Raw genomic sequence first — 19346 nt, 5'->3', positions numbered from 1 at the left:
TTGCGTGGGAATGGGACTTACTCCATTGACTTAATTAGGGGTAAGTAAAATTCGATTCGATTCGAAAAATTCAATAAAAAATTCAAATTTTGAATTAAATAGTTCAAATTATTTGAGTTAATCAAGTTATTCGGATCAACTCAAATAAAAAATTAAGTTTTTCGATTTAACTCAAATATGAATTATACAATTCTAGTTATCCAAAAATCCGAATAAAAAAGACAAAACTACGTCGTTTTGATAAATATTTACTTTTTTAAAAGTTAAAATTCAAAATAATTAAGTTAAAAAGTAAAACTACGCTCGTTTTGATAAATGTTTACTAATTAAATTAAAAGGCAAAATTATTATATTGTTCATGTAATTAAATAATCTTGTACTTCGTCCACTAGTTAAATAATTGGTTTATCTAAACGCAACATTAAGTATAAATAATAGGATTCGTTAACTTGACTCGATTTGCCTCGAAATTTTTTGACTCGATTCGATTCGATTAGAAAAAAATTCAAATTGAGTTCAGTTGCTAAAATAGGATTTTTTTAACTCGACTAACTAGAAAATTTGTGACTCGATTCGACTCGACTCGATCCTAGACTTAATTGAGTTGATCTGCTTCTCAACTTTATTTCTATTTGTCTTTCTAATTAAACTTGTGGAATTTTAAAGTTTGTTAATTTCTTAAGTAGAGAAAAGTAGAAAACTGTAACTATTACCCAAAATTAGAAACAATAAATGCTTTTTGTGGAAATTTGGGGTGTTGGAAGAAAGTCCCTTGCCCCTAATATATGTGTGGACAATATTTTTGTTTTTGCTTACTCTATATCCGTAGTTGCTATTGTAATAGTATGGATATGTAATTTCATTCTTTATATATATATATATATATATATATATATATATTTGAATGTTAAAATGATTTTTTAAATAAATTTTTTGAAGAGTTCAGTGATTATTTTCTACTAATTTCAAGTTGAGTGGCCAAAATATAAAGATTTCGTGTTTACATAATATTATTTTATCTTATATGCCACATTTTAAAATTTCAAAACTCTAAAATATTTTAAAATTTTAAAAAAATCAGAAATTAAAAACTTTAAAATTTTCCTGAGATTATAAAAAAGTAATTTCCCTTGATAGCAAATTTTGTGGAAATTAAATGCATTTTGTGGAAATTTGGGGTTTTGGAAGAAATTTCCTTGCGGAAATTGGGGGTTTTGTAATTTCCGATAGACTATTATCAATTAAATGCATTTTGTGGAAATTTTGGGTTTTGGAAGAAACTTCATTGCGCTCATGTATGGGCACAATATTTTTGTATTCTAGCTAAGCTTAATCTATATATTTGGAGTTGTGAGCAATGATTGGTAACATGCAATTGCAACCATGACAACTCCTCTTCCAATTTCCTTATTCCATTTTCTTCTTCTCATCGCCGCTGTCTGTTTTGCCATTTGTCATGCCAATTCCAACGTACGATGCATTCATAGTGAGAGAGAAGCTCTTTTGAAATTCAAGAATGATCTTATTGATCCTTCAAACAGCCTATCTTCATGGATGGAAGGTGGGGATTGCTGTGAATGGAGTGGTGTCGTCTGCCATAACTCAACTGGCCACGTCCACAAACTGCACTTGGCTGCTCCTCTTTCACCTTACGAGCAGTCAGCCCTAAGAGGCAAAATAAATCCTTCACTGCTGGAGTTGGAGCATCTCAGTTTCCTGGACTTGAGCAATAACAATTTTAGCAGCATACATATCCCGAAATTTTTGGGTATGCTGGTGAATTTAATGTATCTTAACCTCTCTTTTGCACGATTCCAGGGAGAAATTCCTCATAACCTTGGGAATCTCACAAAGTTGCAGTATCTTGATCTTCGAAGTAATGAACGGGGCGATATTAAAGCGACAAGTCTTCAATGGATTTCTGGACTTTCTTCCTTGCAGTACCTTGATTTGAGTGAGTCGGATCTCTCTAAAGCAACTAATTGGCTACAGGTAACATTCAAACATCCTTCTTTGTTAGAGTTGCACTTGTCAAATTGTGATTTAGAAGATGATCCATCTTCGATCAGTGTTAATTCTTCAAAATCACTGCTCGTTCTTGATCTTTCTGGGAACAGCTTATCTTCAGTATCCAAGTCAATATTTAGCCTTCATGGTCTTGTGTCCATTGATCTTAGATCCTGTTCTTTGGAAGGAACAATTCCAGATTACTTTGGGAACATCTCGTTTCTTGAAGTTCTTGATCTTAGTTTGAATCATCTCAATTCATCCATACCCAATTCCTTGTATAGTTTAAACCATCTCCGATTTCTTGATCTTTCGTATAATGAAATTGAGCAAGACATATCAGAAATCCTACAGGGTTTGTCTAGATGTTGTTTGGGTTCCTTAGATTCATTGAATATGGAATCTAATCAACTTTCTGGTCATTTAACTGATCAACTTGGCCAGTTTAAAAATCTAGCTTACCTGTCCCTTGCTCTAAACAAAATTTTTGGTCCCATTCCATTGTCGATAGGGGAGTTATCATCTTTGTATTTCTTTGATGTTTCAGAAAATCAATTAAGTGGTCAAATTCCATTGTCTATAGGGGAGTTATCATCTTTGAAGTTCTTTGATGTTACAGATAATCAGTTAAATGGTACTTTTCCTCCATGTTTTGGACAACTGGAAAGTTTGGAAATTCTGCAATTTGGGTATAATCTATTGGAAGGGGTTGTATTAGAAACTCATTTTTCTAATCTCACGAGATTGACTTATTTATTTGGGTCACAGAACATGCTTAGATTTGAACCAAACTCAAGTTGGATTCCCCCCTTTCAATGTCAAAATCTTTATTTGGGTCACTGGCATCTTGGCCCAAAGTTTCCCCAATGGTTAAAGTTTCAAAAGAAGTTGAGTTACTTAGATATCTCCGATGCAAGAATTTCAGATTTTGTGCCCACTTGGTTTTTGAACCTTCCAACTCAATTTTATTATTTAAATCTTTCCTGTAATCAACTTACCGGAGGGATTTCATATTTGAATGTAACAACCACTATTGACTTGAGTGCAAACCGCTTTACAGGTCCATTGCCAAGAGTACTCTCAACTTTAGGGATGTTAATTTTGTCAAATAATTCATTTTCAGGATCTCTTTTTGAATTAGTTTGTAATTCATCATTAACGGGGATGTCAGCTCTTTTCATTGATACAAATCTACTGACTGGAGAAATTCCAGACTGTTGGAAGTATTGGGAATATTTTTCTTATTTAAATTTAGCAAACAACAGTTTGACAGGGAAAATCCCACCTACTTTGGGATATACAAATCCTTGTATGTTAAACCTTCGAAACAATAGCATGTTTGGAGAATTACCCTCCACATTGCAAAATTCTAGTAGATTACTTATGCTTGATCTTAGTGAAAATCATTTCAGTGGAAGTGTACCAGCATGGATTGGTGATAAGCTCTCGAAACTTGTGGTTCTAAGCCTTCGATCAAATAACTTTGATGGTCATATTCCTCGTAAAATTTGTGATCTTCAATTTCTTCAAATCTTGGACCTTGCCCACAACAACATTTCTGGAGTTATTCCAAAATGTTTCAATAATTTAAGTGCAATGGTCACAACAAACAAAACCAATAGTAAATTTTCTTCGTGGTATTTCGTTGATTCCTTAATATATTTGAAAGAATTATTGGTGTTGAAAGGACGAGAGGATGAATATGGTACTACACTAGGACTTGTTACTAGTATGGACCTTTCGGTTAATAGACTCAAAAGAGCGATCCCTAAAGAAATTGGTAGTCTCGTTGGACTATTGTCTTTAAATTTTTCTGGGAATCTCTTAACAGGAAATATACCAGACAATATTGGCAACATGAAGTTAATGGAATCTCTTGATTTGTCCATGAATCGACTAAATGGTGAAATCCCTCCAAGTTTCTCTAAATTGAATTTCTTGAATCACTTCAATGTGTCCTACAACAACTTGACAGGACAAATCCCAACAAGCACTCAGCTTCAGAGCTTTGAAAACTTATCTTACGTGGGCAATCATCTTTGCGGACCTCCTCTCACTAAGAATTGCACCTCAAAAAGCATTCCAACTAATGGTGCAAATAATGGAAGAAACAGTGAAGGAAGTAAAGTGAATTGGCTTTATGTAAGCATAATTCTTGGCTTTGTAATGGGATTTTGGGGTGTAGTGGCTCCCTTGTTTTTCATTAGGTATTGGAGGATTGCATACTATCGAAAGCTGGACCATATCTATGGTAAACTGTATGGGTTTTGGGCTACTATTTGTATGTAGTTTGATGGGAAAAAGAAACATGAATAATTGATGCATCTGAGCTAGGTGTGTTGCTACTTGATTGTTTGGTGTTGAAAGATTAGTATTAGAGGCTGTCCTTTTTCTTTACTCGTCGGTGTGTCAGCAAGGTAACCTATTCGTTTGCGTGAGCAGCTTTGTTACATGCAAACCACATTGACTTTGATACTTTTTTCCTTGCATTTTTTTTTTTGAAAAATGTTGAAATTGTGCTATGTTGATACAAATGAGGATTGCGGATGGTAGATTTGGGTGTATGGGGTGAGCCTATTGGCTCGGGTTTAGTAGTCCATCTCCTCTTTGTGTTTGCTTTTGTTTTGTGAATTTCTCATTAATGAATTTCTTTTCTCTAAAAATATTATTAATTTTAAACATGCATAAAAGTATAAGCGTAAACTACACCTAATATCATTCTAAAATTGGGTTTGATTTATTTGGATCACTATGAGTTTTTTTCTCAATTTAGTCACTTTAAATATGATAAGAATTTGAACTAATCACTATTGTTAAAAATTTCGTTAATCAACTAACTTATTGTTAATGTAGCATATTGGCCAATTGAATGATAACACGTCACTTTCTTTTAACTTTTGACAGAAGCTTAGGGACCTCTGTATAATTAACCCAAAACATATTTTCCCCTTCTCTCTGTAACTAAAAAAAGGAGAAACCAGATCTGTACAAAAAAAGAAAAAAAGAAAAAGAGAAACCAGAACAGGGCATCTCAAAGCTACATGCCCTTCTCCAGTTTCTCAACAATGGATCTATGACAACTATCAAGGATAACCCACTATACATCCACAAATAATTTAAGAAGAATGAACATATATAAATAAGAATGGATCTATGGCATCGATAGGGCAAAGGCAAGGGCAAGGGCAAAAGCTTCAACCTTTATAGTTCGTTATATGCAGGCAATTCGAATTTTTGGGAGCTTTTGAAGAAGGTAATGGCTTTTATGTTCAAGATATTTTCTTTGCTTCCCATTTACTTTCAATGTAAATCAGTTGAATGATAAATTTTCTCTCTTTTTTGGGGGCTTTGTTATAGGACCCAGCTAAGCTTTCAGCGTACCGGAAGATCTAACGGTTCGCAAGAGGAATTCGAGCAAGCACTCCTCACTTCAACAACCGTCTACATCGGAAACATGTCTTTTTACACTATTGAGGAACAAGTTCATGAGCTTTTCTCTACATCCGGTAAAATCAAGAAAATAATTATGGGCCTTAACAAGAACTCTAAAACACCTTGTGGCTTTTCCTTTGTCTTGTAACTCTCTCTCTCTCTCTCTTCCTCCCCTAAATCCTGTTAATATTTATTTTAAAACTTTTAATTGGTTATTGGGGTTTTTATTTTCATCAGGTATCATTCTAGGGAAGATGCAGAGGATGTTGTTAAATACATTAGTGGGACAATCCTTGATCCCCGTCAGATTCGTGTAGATTTTGATTGGGGTTTTTAGATATGTTCATTACTCTTTAATTATTTGTGGATGTATGGTGGGTTATCATTGATAGTTGCCATAGATTCATTGTTGAGAAAATTGTGAAAGATAAGTAGCTTTGAGATGCTTGGTTTCTTCATTTTGAATTACATAGAGAAGAGAAAAGGGTAAAAAAAGAGTTTTGAATAATTAAAGAGAGTTCCGTAAATTTGTCAAAAAAAAAAAAGTGTTTTGATTAATTAACGATAGTGATTAATTAAAATAATTATCTTAATTAAAATAATGAAAATAAGACAAACCTTATTTTAAAATAACATTAGGTGTAATTTACCTAAAATATAATATAAACATAACATATTTAATGAACATAAAAACGTATCTTAGGTTTTCTTTTCTTTGATGTTTTATATCATCTAATTTCGACCTCACGTGCTACCCAGGAATGATTATTAAATTATGATATGATAATTTAATTTGAATTTAAATTTAAATTTAAAATATAAATAAAAATATGGCATAAAATTTAAATATTAATATCAATAGAAAAAAACACACAATCTCTATTTAATATATATTATTTTATTAATTAAAATTTATGTAATTTCAGTTAGGTACTAACATAAAATTTATTTTTGTTCGGAAAGTTGTTGCTTGTTCCATGTCCCATTATAACGAAATTAGTACTCTACTTAGGCCATCAAGATTGACAAAACACGAAGTATAGTTCGGCTAAGATTTTAAAGACTCTCAATCGAATTGCTTGGGGTGATTGGACAAATATAAAAGTCTTATTATTTCTTGATAGATTTTCAGAGCAATTGGAAGACTAATTTATGAACACTTTTAGAATTGATAAATACTCAGGATAATTAATGAATTAATTTTAGCTTTTAAATAAAAGTTTAAAGCTTATCAAAACTTTGTTAGATGGACTCTTGATTCTGGCGTCACTTGGAGTCTAATTTTTGGGTGTCTTTGTCATAACTTTGTTGTATTTTCGTGGTTATTTTGTGACTTTCTTTTAGGTATTATTTGGAGAGTATATTGATTGTATTGTGAGATATTTAAGCAAGTGATTTTTAACAATTTGGGTCAATATTGGAGTTACAATTACTTCTTTGTATAATGGTAGATTAGGCTTAACAAAATTATAATGCCCCAAAATTTAAACTTTTTGAATTGTTAGAAATTGGTAAGTCAATTGATCTGATTTAGTGGTTAAATGTTGTTCTTGTGTGTGAAAGATTTTGGGTTTGAGTCTTTTTTTTATTTTCTGCTAAATTTTATTTAAACCCCTAACTTCGAGTATTTGGTTTAACAACTATTTGTGCACATATATTGATAAGGATGAACTTATTGGTTTAGTGGTATGGGTGTAGCATACTCTTTTGATTTTTAGTTTCAATCCCTATTCGTGTAACTGAAAATATTTTTATTTCTTGCTTTATCACTCAAAAAAACTCCCAAAATCTCTCCCACTTTTCCCACACGCTCTCTCAGTCTTTTCGTTTTTGCCCTCCCTTTTGCAATTTACCCCAAGAATTTCCTTTTCAATTTTGTTCTTCCTCATTCTATTCATCGAAACTGTTCCTGCTCGTAACTTTTGTTTTTCAATTCCTTCTCTATTGTTTCAATCCTGTGCGTGTTTGTGGTATTGGGTAAAACTATAATCTCTTTTGGTTGATGTGTAATTTCAGGTTATTAAGTTCTTTGCAAAGAAAGTGGTTTTAGTGTGTAATTAATGTGTTTTGATGCAATTAGGAGAAGATCCTATAATGTTAAAGACTAAATTTGTTGAAGTTTTTAGATTTAGGACTAAGTTGATAGAATCTGTAAATATTGGAGGGCTAAAATTTTTATTATACTAATAAAAAGGCCACCATTAGTGATTTAATAGAGAAGTGGTCAAAATATTAAATTTTTATAACGTTAATAACTAAAATTGAAAATTTGTAATCTAAGTAACAAAAATAGAAATACGTAACTAATTGAGTGCAATTTTTATAGTTTACCCTAATGTTTAAATATATATATAAAAAACATGTTATGTTGCCTATATTTAAATTTTTAATAAAACAAAAAAAACTAAATTTTAAATATCGAAATAAAAATAATAGATTTAAAAAAGATATGGGTAAACCTAAAACAAGTTTAGTTATTCACAAAAAAAAAAAAAAGTTTACGTTAGCGATTTATAAATATGAATAATTTTAGGCAAAATTTTAGGTCTATATTTCATGCTGGACCAAGTTTGAACAAATATAAAATGTACTAATATCATATATAAGCCCGACCCAATCCTACTCATTAACACCTCTAATACTATGGACTTAACAATAACTAATATTACTTAAAACTTAATTTGAAGTTGCATAGATTATATATATGTCAGAGCTAACACCTTGAAATTGAAAGGGATAAATAAAATTAAGCAAAACCATTTTTTCTCTTTTTGCTTACTTAATGTATATAAGGAAAGAAAATGTTGAGGTAAAAGTATCATGGAGGTCCTTGTACTATGAGTCAAATTGCATTTTGCCCCTTCTACTAAATAAATGAAAGTAAATTAGTCATTGTATGTTAAGTCAAAAGGCAAACTGTTCATTTTGTTAAAAATTCATTCATATCTACTTTTAAAAATTGATCTTTGTACGTCAACATGAAGTACACGTGTTATGTCATAAGTAATTGTCTGGTTATTTTGTTAGCTACATAAAATTTTAATAGTTGAGTCGGATAAAAAAATTAAAAAAAAAAACCAATTTACTTTTTAATATAATATAAAAAACTAATTTATTTATTTTTAAAATAAAATAGATAAAATGTAATTTAACTAATAATAGCCTCTATGGTAATATTATCAAGAGAAACCATGGCGTGGACGTGGGAGTGGGACTTACTCAATAGACTTAGTTGAGTTGACGTGCATCTCAATTTGTCTTTCTAAATTTGTGGAATTTTAAAGCTTGTTAATTTCCACATTAAATAGAGAAAAAAAGTTTATGTCAATTGAAAGCTATTTTGATTTATATATATATATATATATATTTTTTTTTAAATAGCAAGTAAATTCCGTGGGAGTATGATTTATTCCATAGATTTAGTTGAGTTTTAATAAGTGTTTTAATAAAAAATTCTAATTAATATTTTCAATATTAATTTTAATAAGATTAACTAAATGAATATATATTTTTAATTTTAAATGTCACATCACTAAATTTAATATAATAATTTTAATGGTAATAATTATTTGACCGAATTTTAAATTAAAAAAATATAAAAATTAAATTCTTAAAAATAAAAGTACGAGATTAAAATCAATATATATATAATATAGCAAGTTAGAGTATATTTAAACCTTCAAAATTTTACATTATAATTTAATACAAAGAAATAATCAATCTAACACCAAACTTGAAAATAATAGCCAAACATATAGAAAAATATTCTTATTCAATTTCCAATTTTTTTTTCTCTCCTTTCGCTTTTAAAACCTAAAAAGTCTTTTGAGAGTGGGACTTACTTCATAGACTAAGTTAAGTTGACCTACTTCTCGACTTTATGTCTATTTGTGTTTCTAAACTTTTGGAATTTAAAGTTTTATTAAATTTTATGTTAGAGGTGGATTAAGTCTTAATTTTATTAATATCGATATTATTGTCAATAAAAATAGACGTGTACTTAAGTGTGTTTAAGTGCATTTTTACAAGTTGGGAAAATATTTAAAACACTATGTATATAAGGTATAGTAAAAAATTAAAATATATAAAAAATAAGACACGTGAAAAATTTATAACTATACTTATAAAATTAGAATGCAATTAATTAGAACCTCCCCGGAAGGAAATTATATTCAACAGATTATAACTGCTTTTCGGGGAAAATTCAAGCTGGAATTTTATGGTATTGTAAAAATCATAATTCAGTTTGGATTGGTTTTGAAGAAATATTTCGATATATCTTATGGTATTTTTATTTTCTAAACTCAAATCGAATTAAATTGAATATCAAAGAAAATCGAATCAAAACTAATCAAATTTCATCCGTTTAAATTGGGTTAATTCGTCAAATTTTTAAAACTTTTTATAAAAAGTAATTCTTTATCATTTTAAGTTATTTTCACCGATTTAATATATTATAAAATGAAAAAACTAAATATAAATTAAATAAAATTAGCTTTGTTTGAATAATTGTGTTTTTTCAAGTTGTCAATCGAAAATAAAATCGAATACATTCAAATAATAACCAAATCGAACCTGAATTGAAAACAAACCGGAATTAAAAAAAAATTGAACTAAACACTACCGTTCAAAATGATTTTCGATTTTGTCGATTTCTTTACAAACCCTAGCCCTTTGTGGACAATATTTTTGTTTTAGCTTACTCTATACATTTGGGGTTGCTAGCAATTGATGCACTATAATGCTATACAGAAATACTTTAGGTACGTATTAAAATGGTTAAAAAAATTTAGATACCAAAGTAGTGACCAAAATATTAACAAAATATTATCAAAGTAAGGAGTCACTATGGTAAATTTACCAAAGGTTAACAAAGAAACAAACCATGGGATGGGAGTGAGACTTACTCCATAGAAACCATGGGATGGGAGTGAGACTTACTCCATAGACTTCATTAGCTGAGTTGACCTGTTTCTCAACTTTATGTCTTCCTAAACTTGTGGAATTTTAAAGCTTGTTAATTTCCACATTACGTAGAGAAAAAATAGAAAGAAAAAAAAATGAAGTGCAGGAAACTAATCTTTGTATGTTAATTCAAAGAGATATTTAATATTTCTGCTAAACATCTCATCCATTTCGTAACAGTCCTTGTATGTTAGCCCAAATTAGTCCCTATACATGGCACGTCACATGCAACTGTCTGATTATTTTGTTAACTATACTAATTTTTAATAGGTGAAATGGATCAAATTTGTAACAAAAACGACTAGTTTGTTCTGTAATATAATATACAAAGATTAATTTACTTATTTTTTAAGTAAAAGCTGTAAAATACTGTTGTAGGCCAATTTTGAGCCTGTTTACATCAAAATTCGATTAATACCCAAACCCCTTTCAAAATCTTTAAACCCAATACAAAACAGCCCATCAGCCAACCCAATACCCACACAATTACATCAGCCTAATAACCTCAACTACCCAAACCCAAAATTAAACCCTAGCCCAAACCTAAGAGGCCCAATCTCTGACCCAACTCTAGACTTAGGGTATCAAAAAAATTGAAACCCTAAACTACCTCAACGCGCAACCACCCCCTGACCGTCTGCCATGGCTACCTGCTCCACCTGCCATACCCTACAAAAACAAAACAGAACACGCAAGAGCAACAAAAAAAGGAAATAGACAGTGTAACAAATAGGCTATAAAAAGCTGAATAGAAACCATTGTAATAGGTTGGTTTTTTTTCGAATATTCAAGGAAAACAAATCAATACAATAGTCAGATTTCAATACATACACAAGCAGTGACCTGAAGGAAGAAAAATACAAGAACAACACCAAAACAGATATCCTAAAAGCGAAAACCAAAATAAAAAATCAAAGGTGACTTTTTTAGTTTATTTTGAATCGGTCTCATTCTTTTCTTTTTTTTTTTCTTCTTTTCTACTTTTACCTATACATAAACTTATATTATAAAAATTAAAAAAATTAAAAACAAAAAATATAAAAAAGCGTGCATTTTCGATTTTTCGCCACTGTATGGTGGTGGTTGGCGTGGCCGGCGTGACGGTGGTCCGATGGGCGGACCGGTGACCGACCCATGGCTGGAAATCCCCAAATCCCCCTCTCCCTTTTCTCTCTTTTTTTTTTTTCTCTTTTCCTCATTTCAAATGATTTTTTTAAAAAAAAATGTCCTTTATAGGGACCAAAATGCACCATTTAAAAGAAAACGACGTCGTTTTGGATAGGGTCGGATAGATTGGACCCGACCCACTAGGATCCGCGTGTTTTCTTGTGTAATGGTCTAATTGCGCGCGCGGCCCTTTCGCATTTTCAGCGTTTTAAATCAAGTTTATATTTATTTAATAATTTGGCCCTGAAATTTGACCCGCTTTACAATTTGGTCCTGCCCAATGCTGTGCGTTTTAGAGGCTTGGGCAAATTGCCCTTTTGGCCCCCTATTGTTTTCGCGTACTTCAAAGGGGTCCATTTTTTTATTTATTCCCGATTTGGCCTCAAAATTTAGTTTCTCAATTCAATTTCGTCCTTTTTTACTTTTCTCGTTATTTTATTTTAATTTTAATATTATTTATACTATTATTTCTATTATTATTATTATAGTTTCTATTTATTAGTATTTCATTATTATTATTTTTACCTAATACTTATATGTATATATATCATATATCACTATTAATAGTTTTTTAATACTCTTCTTAATATTATATTATATATATTCTTTTCATATAGTAAGCATATTTTAAAATTCTATATTACGTATTTACATATATCTTTTATAACTATGTTATGTATACAATTTACATATATTGTTATGTATATTTTAATATTATTAGTTATTTATCTTTTATACCATTTTATGCATATTTCTAATACCATTGTATATTTCTAACCTCATTATTTATATATATATACGTATTTATGTAGCATATGAATAGTTTTTATTATTATCATTTTAATATATATATATTATATATATTTATGTATTATGTACATAAAATGTTATTAATATATATTTCTTATACCATCCCAAGTATTTATTTTATATCATCTTATGTATATATTCTTAAACACTATTATATGTATATGTATATTTTAATACCATATTGTGTATATATAATTATTAAATTTATTTTATTTCTATTATATTTATTATTAATATTAATACATATATTTTATTATGAGTATATATATACTTTTATATATAGTATTATTTTCATACATCATTATATTTATTATTATACCTATTATTTTCACTATTATCACTTATTATTTTATTTTAATATTATTATGTATATGTTTTTCTTATATGTTATGTACATACATTTTCAATATTTATTTTATATATATATATATATATATATATTATGTATATATTTTAACATTGCTAGTTATATATTTTACTATCTTATGTATATACTTCAAACACTATATAGTATATTTCTAACACTATTACTATTTATATATATATATATATATATATATATATATACGTATATACTCTTAATATCATTATTATGTATATATATTCATTGTTTTTATTTCGTGTTTGATACTATTATTACGTTTAATGTATCGCATGCATTATTATTGTTTTTAATATTATTGTCGTATTTATTATGCGTTTCGATGTATTTCTAACTCTTATTTTTTGTTCCTCGCCCATTTTATATCATTTAGTTGTTCACTATTTTAAAGATTTTTATTCATGTTTTTTTTACTAATTTCAATAAATAAGGCAATGAACCGATTTAATATTCAACCATCAATTTCATCGCTATGTTAGGTGAAATTCGTCAGCTCGTTTTAAAGACGGAATACCCTTCTAAAAAACCGAAAACTAAAAAATTCTCATTTTTCAATTAGATCACGATTAAATGTTAAATTGAATTCGTACTTTTGAAAATCAAGACAACACGAGTTTAATAAAGATACCAATTTTGGGCGTCGCGAGGGTGCTAGTACCTTCCTCGTGCGTAACCGACTCCCGAACCCTATTTTTCTCTGGATTTTTCACGTAGACTCAAATTTGGCCTTCATTTTTATTCAAGAATAAATTTTATTTTCAAAAAAGATGATTTATTAGGTGTCCGATCTCACCTAAAAAAAAAAGATCGGTGGTGACTCCCTTTTCTAATAAAACCAAAATTCCATTTTCAAATTTCCAATAAATCGCTTCAATTAGCGACTAAAGCAAATTTTTTTTTCATCGCTACAAATACAATCTAACTATTAGTAGGAGACCTTTATGGTGTTTTTACCAAATATTAGAAAAGAAACAAAGCATGGGGTGGTCGTGGAACTTACTCCATAGACTTAGTTAACTGAATTGTGGAATTTTATGTCTATTTCTCTTTCTAAACTTGTGGAATTTTAAAGCTTGTAATTTCCACGTTTTTTAAGTAGAGAAAAAAAATGGTAACTATTATCCACAGTTGCTACTATTATCCAAAATTAGAAACAATAAATGCTTTTTTGGAAAATTCAAGCTGAAAATTTGGTGTCTTGGAGGAAACTCCCTTTCCCCTAATGTATGTGAACATTATTTTTGTTTTTGCTTACTCTTTATCCCTAGTTGTTACTGTTGTGGTATGGATATGCAATTTCATTCCTTTTTATATAAACTAATGGTTATATTTGAATGGTAAAATGATTTTTTTTCTTTAAATTAAAATTTTTGAATATTTTACTGATAATTTTGTAACATTTTAAAGTTGAGTGACCAAAAAGTAAACTTTCTAATATTTAGTGAGCTTAGGTGTAGTTTACCCTTTACAAAATTGGAGCAGTTAAGTAGCCAATGTTGGATGCAAAACACTAAAATGACATATCGTGTGAATATTAGTGCCTAGAACTATCCATAGCCTCTGATGAATCTTTAAATAGGAGGATAATATACTTCAGCACACTTGAATCCATGTTCTCCTGCACTGACAACATTGCCGATTCCAATCCAACTAAGACTCAATTGGTGCATGAAGAGATAATTAAGGGACCACGGCTTCCATTTTGTTTGACTGAATTTTATAACATTTCTTTAATTTAGTAATCAAAATTCATATTACATTTTGTGGAAAATTAAATGCAATTTTCCCTTGATAGAAAATTTTATATGGAAATTAAAAGCATTTTGTTGAAATTTAGGGTTTTGGAAGAAACTTCATTGTGAAAATTTAGGGTTTTGAAATTTCTGACAGGCTATTATCAATTAAATTCATTTTTGTGGAAATTTGAGGTTTTGGAAGAAACTTTATATTTGTGTTTTAGCTAAGCTTACTCTGTGTAATTGGAGTTGTGAGCAATGGCAATGGCAACCATGACAACTCTTCTTCCAATTTCCTTACTCCCTTTTCTTCTTCTCATTGCCGCTATCTGTTTTAGCATTTGTGATGCCAATTTCAACCTACTTTGCATCCAAACTGAGAGAGAAGCTCTTTTGAAATTCAAGAATGATCTTATTGATCCTTCAAACATGTTATCTTCTTGGATTGAAGGAGAGGATTACTGTAAATGGATTGGTGTCGTCTGCCATAACTCAACAGGTCACGTCCACCAACCGCACTTGGCTGCTCTTTCACCTTACGAGCTGTCAGCCATAAATCCTTCAATGTTGGAGTTGAAGCATCTCAGTTTTCTGGACTTAAGCAATAACAATTTTGGTAGCATACAGATACCAAAATTTTTGGGTATGCTGGAGAGCTTAACATATCTTAAACTCTCTTATGCACAATTCCAGGGAGGAATTCCTCATAACCTTAGGAATCTCTCAAAGTTGCATTATCTTGATCTTGGAGGTAATGCTCTCAAACCAAAAAGTCTTCAATGGGTTTCTGGACTTTCTTCCTTCCAGTACCTTGATTTGAGTGGTGCGGATCTTTTTAAAGCAAATGATTGGCTACAGGTAACATTCAAACATTCTTTTTTGTTAGAGTTGCGCTTGTCATATTGTGGTTTAGAAGATGATCCATCTCCGATCAGTGTTAATTCTACAAAACCACTAGTTTTTCTTGATCTTTCTATGAACGACTTTTCTTAGTACTTAAGTCGATATTTAGTCTTCATAGTCTTATGTCCTTTGACTTTAGTCATAATTCTTTGGGAGGCCCAATTCCAGATTACTTTGGGAGCACCTCGTTTCTTGAATTTCTTGATCTTAGTTGGAATCAACTCAATTTATCCATACCTAATTCCTTGTATAGTTTAAACCGTCTTCAGTTCCTTAGTCTTAGTTCAAACCAGTTACAAGGAACAATCTCGAGTGCCATTGGAAACTTGAGCTCTGTTACTCACCTTGATATTTCTTAATGATATGTTGGAAAGAAGATTACCAACCTCTCTGGAACATCTGTCTTACTTGTCCCTTGCTCAAAACAAAATTTCTGGTCCCATTCCATCATCGATAGGGGAGATGTCATATTTGAAATTCTTTGATGTTTCAAAAAATCAATTAACCGGTCAAATTCCATTGTCTATAGGGGATTTATCATCTTCGGAGTTCTTTGATGTTTCAGAAAATGAATTAAATGGTACTTTTCCTCCATGTTTTGGACAGCTGAAAAGTTTGGAAACTCTGGGTTTTGGGTATAATCTATTTGAAGGAGTTGTATTAGAAACCTACTTTTCTAATCTCACAAGATTGACAGCTCTGAGGGCATCACAAAATAGACTTAGATTTGAACCAAACTCAAGCTGGATTCGCCCATTTCAATGTCACACTATTGAATTGGGTCACTGGCATCTTGGCCCAAAGTTTCCCCAGTGGTTAAAATTCCAAAAGAAATTGTCTACTATGGATATCTCTGATGCAGGAATTTTAGATGTCTTGCCCACTTGGTTTTTGAACCTTCCCATTCAGTTTGATTCTTTAGATCTTTCCTATAATCAACTTCGTGGAGAGGTTTCATATTTGACTGTAACATTCTCTATTGACTTGAGTTCAAACCGCTTTACAGGTCCATTGCCAAGATTAGTTTCAAATTTAAGATATTTATTTTGGTCAAATAATTCATTTTCTGGATCCCTTTCTGAATTAATTTGTAATCCATCGTTAACGAGGATTCGAGCTATTGACATTGAAACAAATCTACTCATTGGAGAAATTCTAGATTGTTGGAATCATTGGGGAAGTTTAGCTAATTTAAATTTGGGAAGCAATAATTTGAAGGGTAAAATCCCACCTTCTTTAGGGCATAAAAATCTTGTAGTGCTAAACCTTCAAAACAATAGCATGTTTGGAGAATTGTCATCCACATTGCAAAATTCTACAAGATTGATTATGCTTGATCTTAGTGAAAATCATTTCAATGGAAATGTACCTGCATCGATTGGTGAAAAGATCTCGAACCTTGTGGTTCTAAGCCTTCGATCAAATAACTTTGATGGTCATATTCCTTACAAAATTTGTGATCTTCACTATCTTCAAAACTTGGACCTTGCCCACAACAACATTTCAGGAGTTATTCCAAAATGTTTCAATAATTTAAGTGCAATGGCCACAAAATACAAAACCAATAAAAAAGTTTATGGGGTGTATTCAGTTGTTTACTCATTTTATTTGAGTGCATTATTGGTGTTGAAAGGAAGAGAGGATGAATATGGTACCACACTAGGACTTGTTACCAACATGGACCTTTCAGCTAACAGTCTCACAGGAGAGATTCCCAAAGAAATTGGTAGTCTCGTTGGACTATTGTCTTTAAATTTTTCAGGGAATCTCCTAACAGGAAATATACAAGACAACATTGGCAACATGGAGTTAATGGAATCTCTTGATGTTGAAAAGTCAATTAAAGGGTGAGTTGAAAAGTCAAAAATGGGAGGTGCAAGTGGCACCGAAAGGAAAAATGGTAGGCAAGTTGTTTAAAATTGAATGAGATAATTGCAATTTTGGTCCGTAATTTTTTAGGCCATTTGCAAGTTAGTCCCTGAACCTCAACTATAAATAGGCCTAACCATTTCTCATTTCAACCATCCCAACCAATCTTTCTCTCTTAGTTTTCTCTCTTCTCCCATTTGAGAATTCTTAAGGAATTCTATTTGTTTGTAATATTTTAGAGATAGTAAAGTTATCATCTGGTGTTAGTGCCCGAGGACGTAGGTATAATTTACCGAACTTCGTTAAAACTCGTGTTCTTTCTTGTCCTATTTTTCTTTCAATATTTGAGGGTATAATAGTAGTATTTAATTGTGCTATTAAATTACTATAGAAGAGATATTCTGACAAAGGAAAGACTTGGTATTTAAGAGATCCTTGTGATCCACCTCTCTTCCCTAGGAATTGAACTTTGTGTGATTTTTTAGTACAATAATTTACATGCTTCCGACCCTATTGGAACAACAAGTGGTATCAGAGCCGAAGGTTAATCGTAGTATGCTCTGTGGTTGCAGTTTAAACTGATATTCCATATCAGAAAAGATTTCCTTAGGTATATTGAAAGATTATGGAGAAAACGGTCGATGTAGGAGTTTCAACATCGTCCATGTGGACAAGACCGACAATTGCAAATGTAAGATTGGCCGTGGAGATCTTTGATGGCACGGGCCATTTTGGTATGTGGCAAAGTGAGGTTCTAGATGCCCTTTTTCAGCAGGGTCTAGACATTGCCATTGATGAAGAGAAACCAGATGATGTACAGGAGAAAGATTGGAAGGCGATCAATCGGTTGGCAGGTAGCACAATTCGATCATGCCTTTCTCGAGAGCAGAGGTATGCTTTTTCAAAGGAGACTTCTGCAAATAAGTTGTGGGTGGCACTTGAAGAAATTTTTTTGAAGAAAAACAGTCAAAATAAGCTCCACTTGAAGAAAAGACTGTTTTGTTTCACTTACGTCCCAAGTACCACAATGAATGATCACATTACCAAATTTAATCAGTTAGTCACTGATTTGCTGAATATGGATGAGACATTCAAAGATGAAGATTTGGCTTTGATGCTGTTGGGGTCACTTCCTGAGGAGTTTGAGTTCCTAGAAACTACTCTACTTCATGGCAGAAGTGATATATCTCTGAGCGAAGTCTGTGCGGGCTTATACAGTTATGAACAGAGAAAGAAGGACAAATAGAAAAACTTAATCAGAGATACAAAAGCTTTAGTAGTCCAAGGTCGTTTATACACTCAGAAGAAAATTCAGAAAGGGAGATCAAAGTCAAAGTCCAGACTCGGGAAAGATGAATGTGCCTTTTGTCATGAGAAAGGCCACTGGAAGAAAAATTGTCCAAAGTCAAGAATAAGGGAAAAGTCATGAGATGCTTGTGTTGCAAAGCATGATACCGTGACTCGAACTATCATGGTTGCATCATCATCGTCATTCCATTCGGATGAGTGGATATTGGATTCGGGTTGTACCTATCATATGTCCCTAACCGGAGTGGTTCTCGATTTAGTAGAACTAAATGGAGGAGTTGTTTATATGGGCAATGACAATGCTCAGAAACTGTTGAGATAGGTTCAATCCAATTAAAGAACCAAGATAGATCAACCGAGTTCGATCGATGTTGATGCGCTCAGTTTGAAGAAAAATCTCATCTCATTGGGAGCCTTGGCATCGAATGGTTCATTGTTACTATGAGAGATGGGATTTTGAAAGTGACATCTGGCGACTTGTGATATTGAAGGGCATCGGGAAAATAACTTGTATTACTACCAAGGTAGTACAGTTATTGGAGCGATCCGCACTTCGGTAACAAAGAATTGGACTCAATGCGCTTGTGGCATATGAAGTTGGGACATGCAATGAAAAATCCTTGCAAATTCTGGCAAAGCAAGGACTGTTGAAAGGTGCAAAGGCTTGCAAATTAAAATTTTCCGAGCATTGTGTTTTGGAAAAGCAAAAGAGAGTGAAATTTAGCACTACTATCCATAATACAAAAGGTATTTTGGAATATGTTCAC

General features: G+C 31.3%; 2 protein-coding genes and 1 long non-coding RNA gene across 3 annotated transcripts; all 3 read left to right on the top strand.

Annotated features, from left to right (window-relative positions):
* The first annotated feature begins 1151 nt into the window (after nucleotides 1-1151).
* Nucleotides 1152-4670, top strand: LOC108471886 (receptor-like protein EIX2). Its single transcript, XM_017773431.2, has one exon. It carries the CDS (start codon nucleotides 1384-1386, stop codon nucleotides 4294-4296), a length of 2913 nt encoding a protein of 970 aa, XP_017628920.1. The 5' UTR covers nucleotides 1152-1383; the 3' UTR covers nucleotides 4297-4670.
* A 293-nt stretch (nucleotides 4671-4963) lies between these two features.
* Nucleotides 4964-5952, top strand: LOC108473222 (uncharacterized). Its single transcript, XR_001869690.2, has 3 exons — nucleotides 4964-5260; nucleotides 5365-5583; nucleotides 5677-5952. It is a non-coding gene; the product is annotated as an uncharacterized LOC108473222 (long non-coding RNA).
* A 9813-nt stretch (nucleotides 5953-15765) lies between these two features.
* On the top strand, nucleotides 15766-17253 carry LOC108471885 (receptor-like protein EIX2). Its single transcript, XM_017773430.1, has one exon. It carries the CDS (start codon nucleotides 15766-15768, stop codon nucleotides 17251-17253), a length of 1488 nt encoding a protein of 495 aa, XP_017628919.1.
* Nucleotides 17254-19346: the final 2093 nt, after the last annotated feature.

This window comes from Gossypium arboreum, chromosome 11 (assembly GCF_025698485.1).
Source record: "Gossypium arboreum isolate Shixiya-1 chromosome 11, ASM2569848v2, whole genome shotgun sequence".
Classification (NCBI taxonomy): domain Eukaryota; kingdom Viridiplantae; phylum Streptophyta; class Magnoliopsida; order Malvales; family Malvaceae; genus Gossypium; species Gossypium arboreum.
The sequence above is the reverse complement of the archived record's forward strand: the minus strand, read 5'-3'. Positions and strand labels throughout refer to the sequence as shown.

Excerpts from the sequence above, each read along its gene's own strand:
- LOC108471886 (XM_017773431.2), top strand. The coding sequence starts at position 1,384 with ATGACAACTCCTCTTCCAATTTCCTTATTCCATTTTCTTCTTCTCATC.
- LOC108471885 (XM_017773430.1), top strand. The coding sequence starts at position 15,766 with ATGTTGGAAAGAAGATTACCAACCTCTCTGGAACATCTGTCTTACTTG.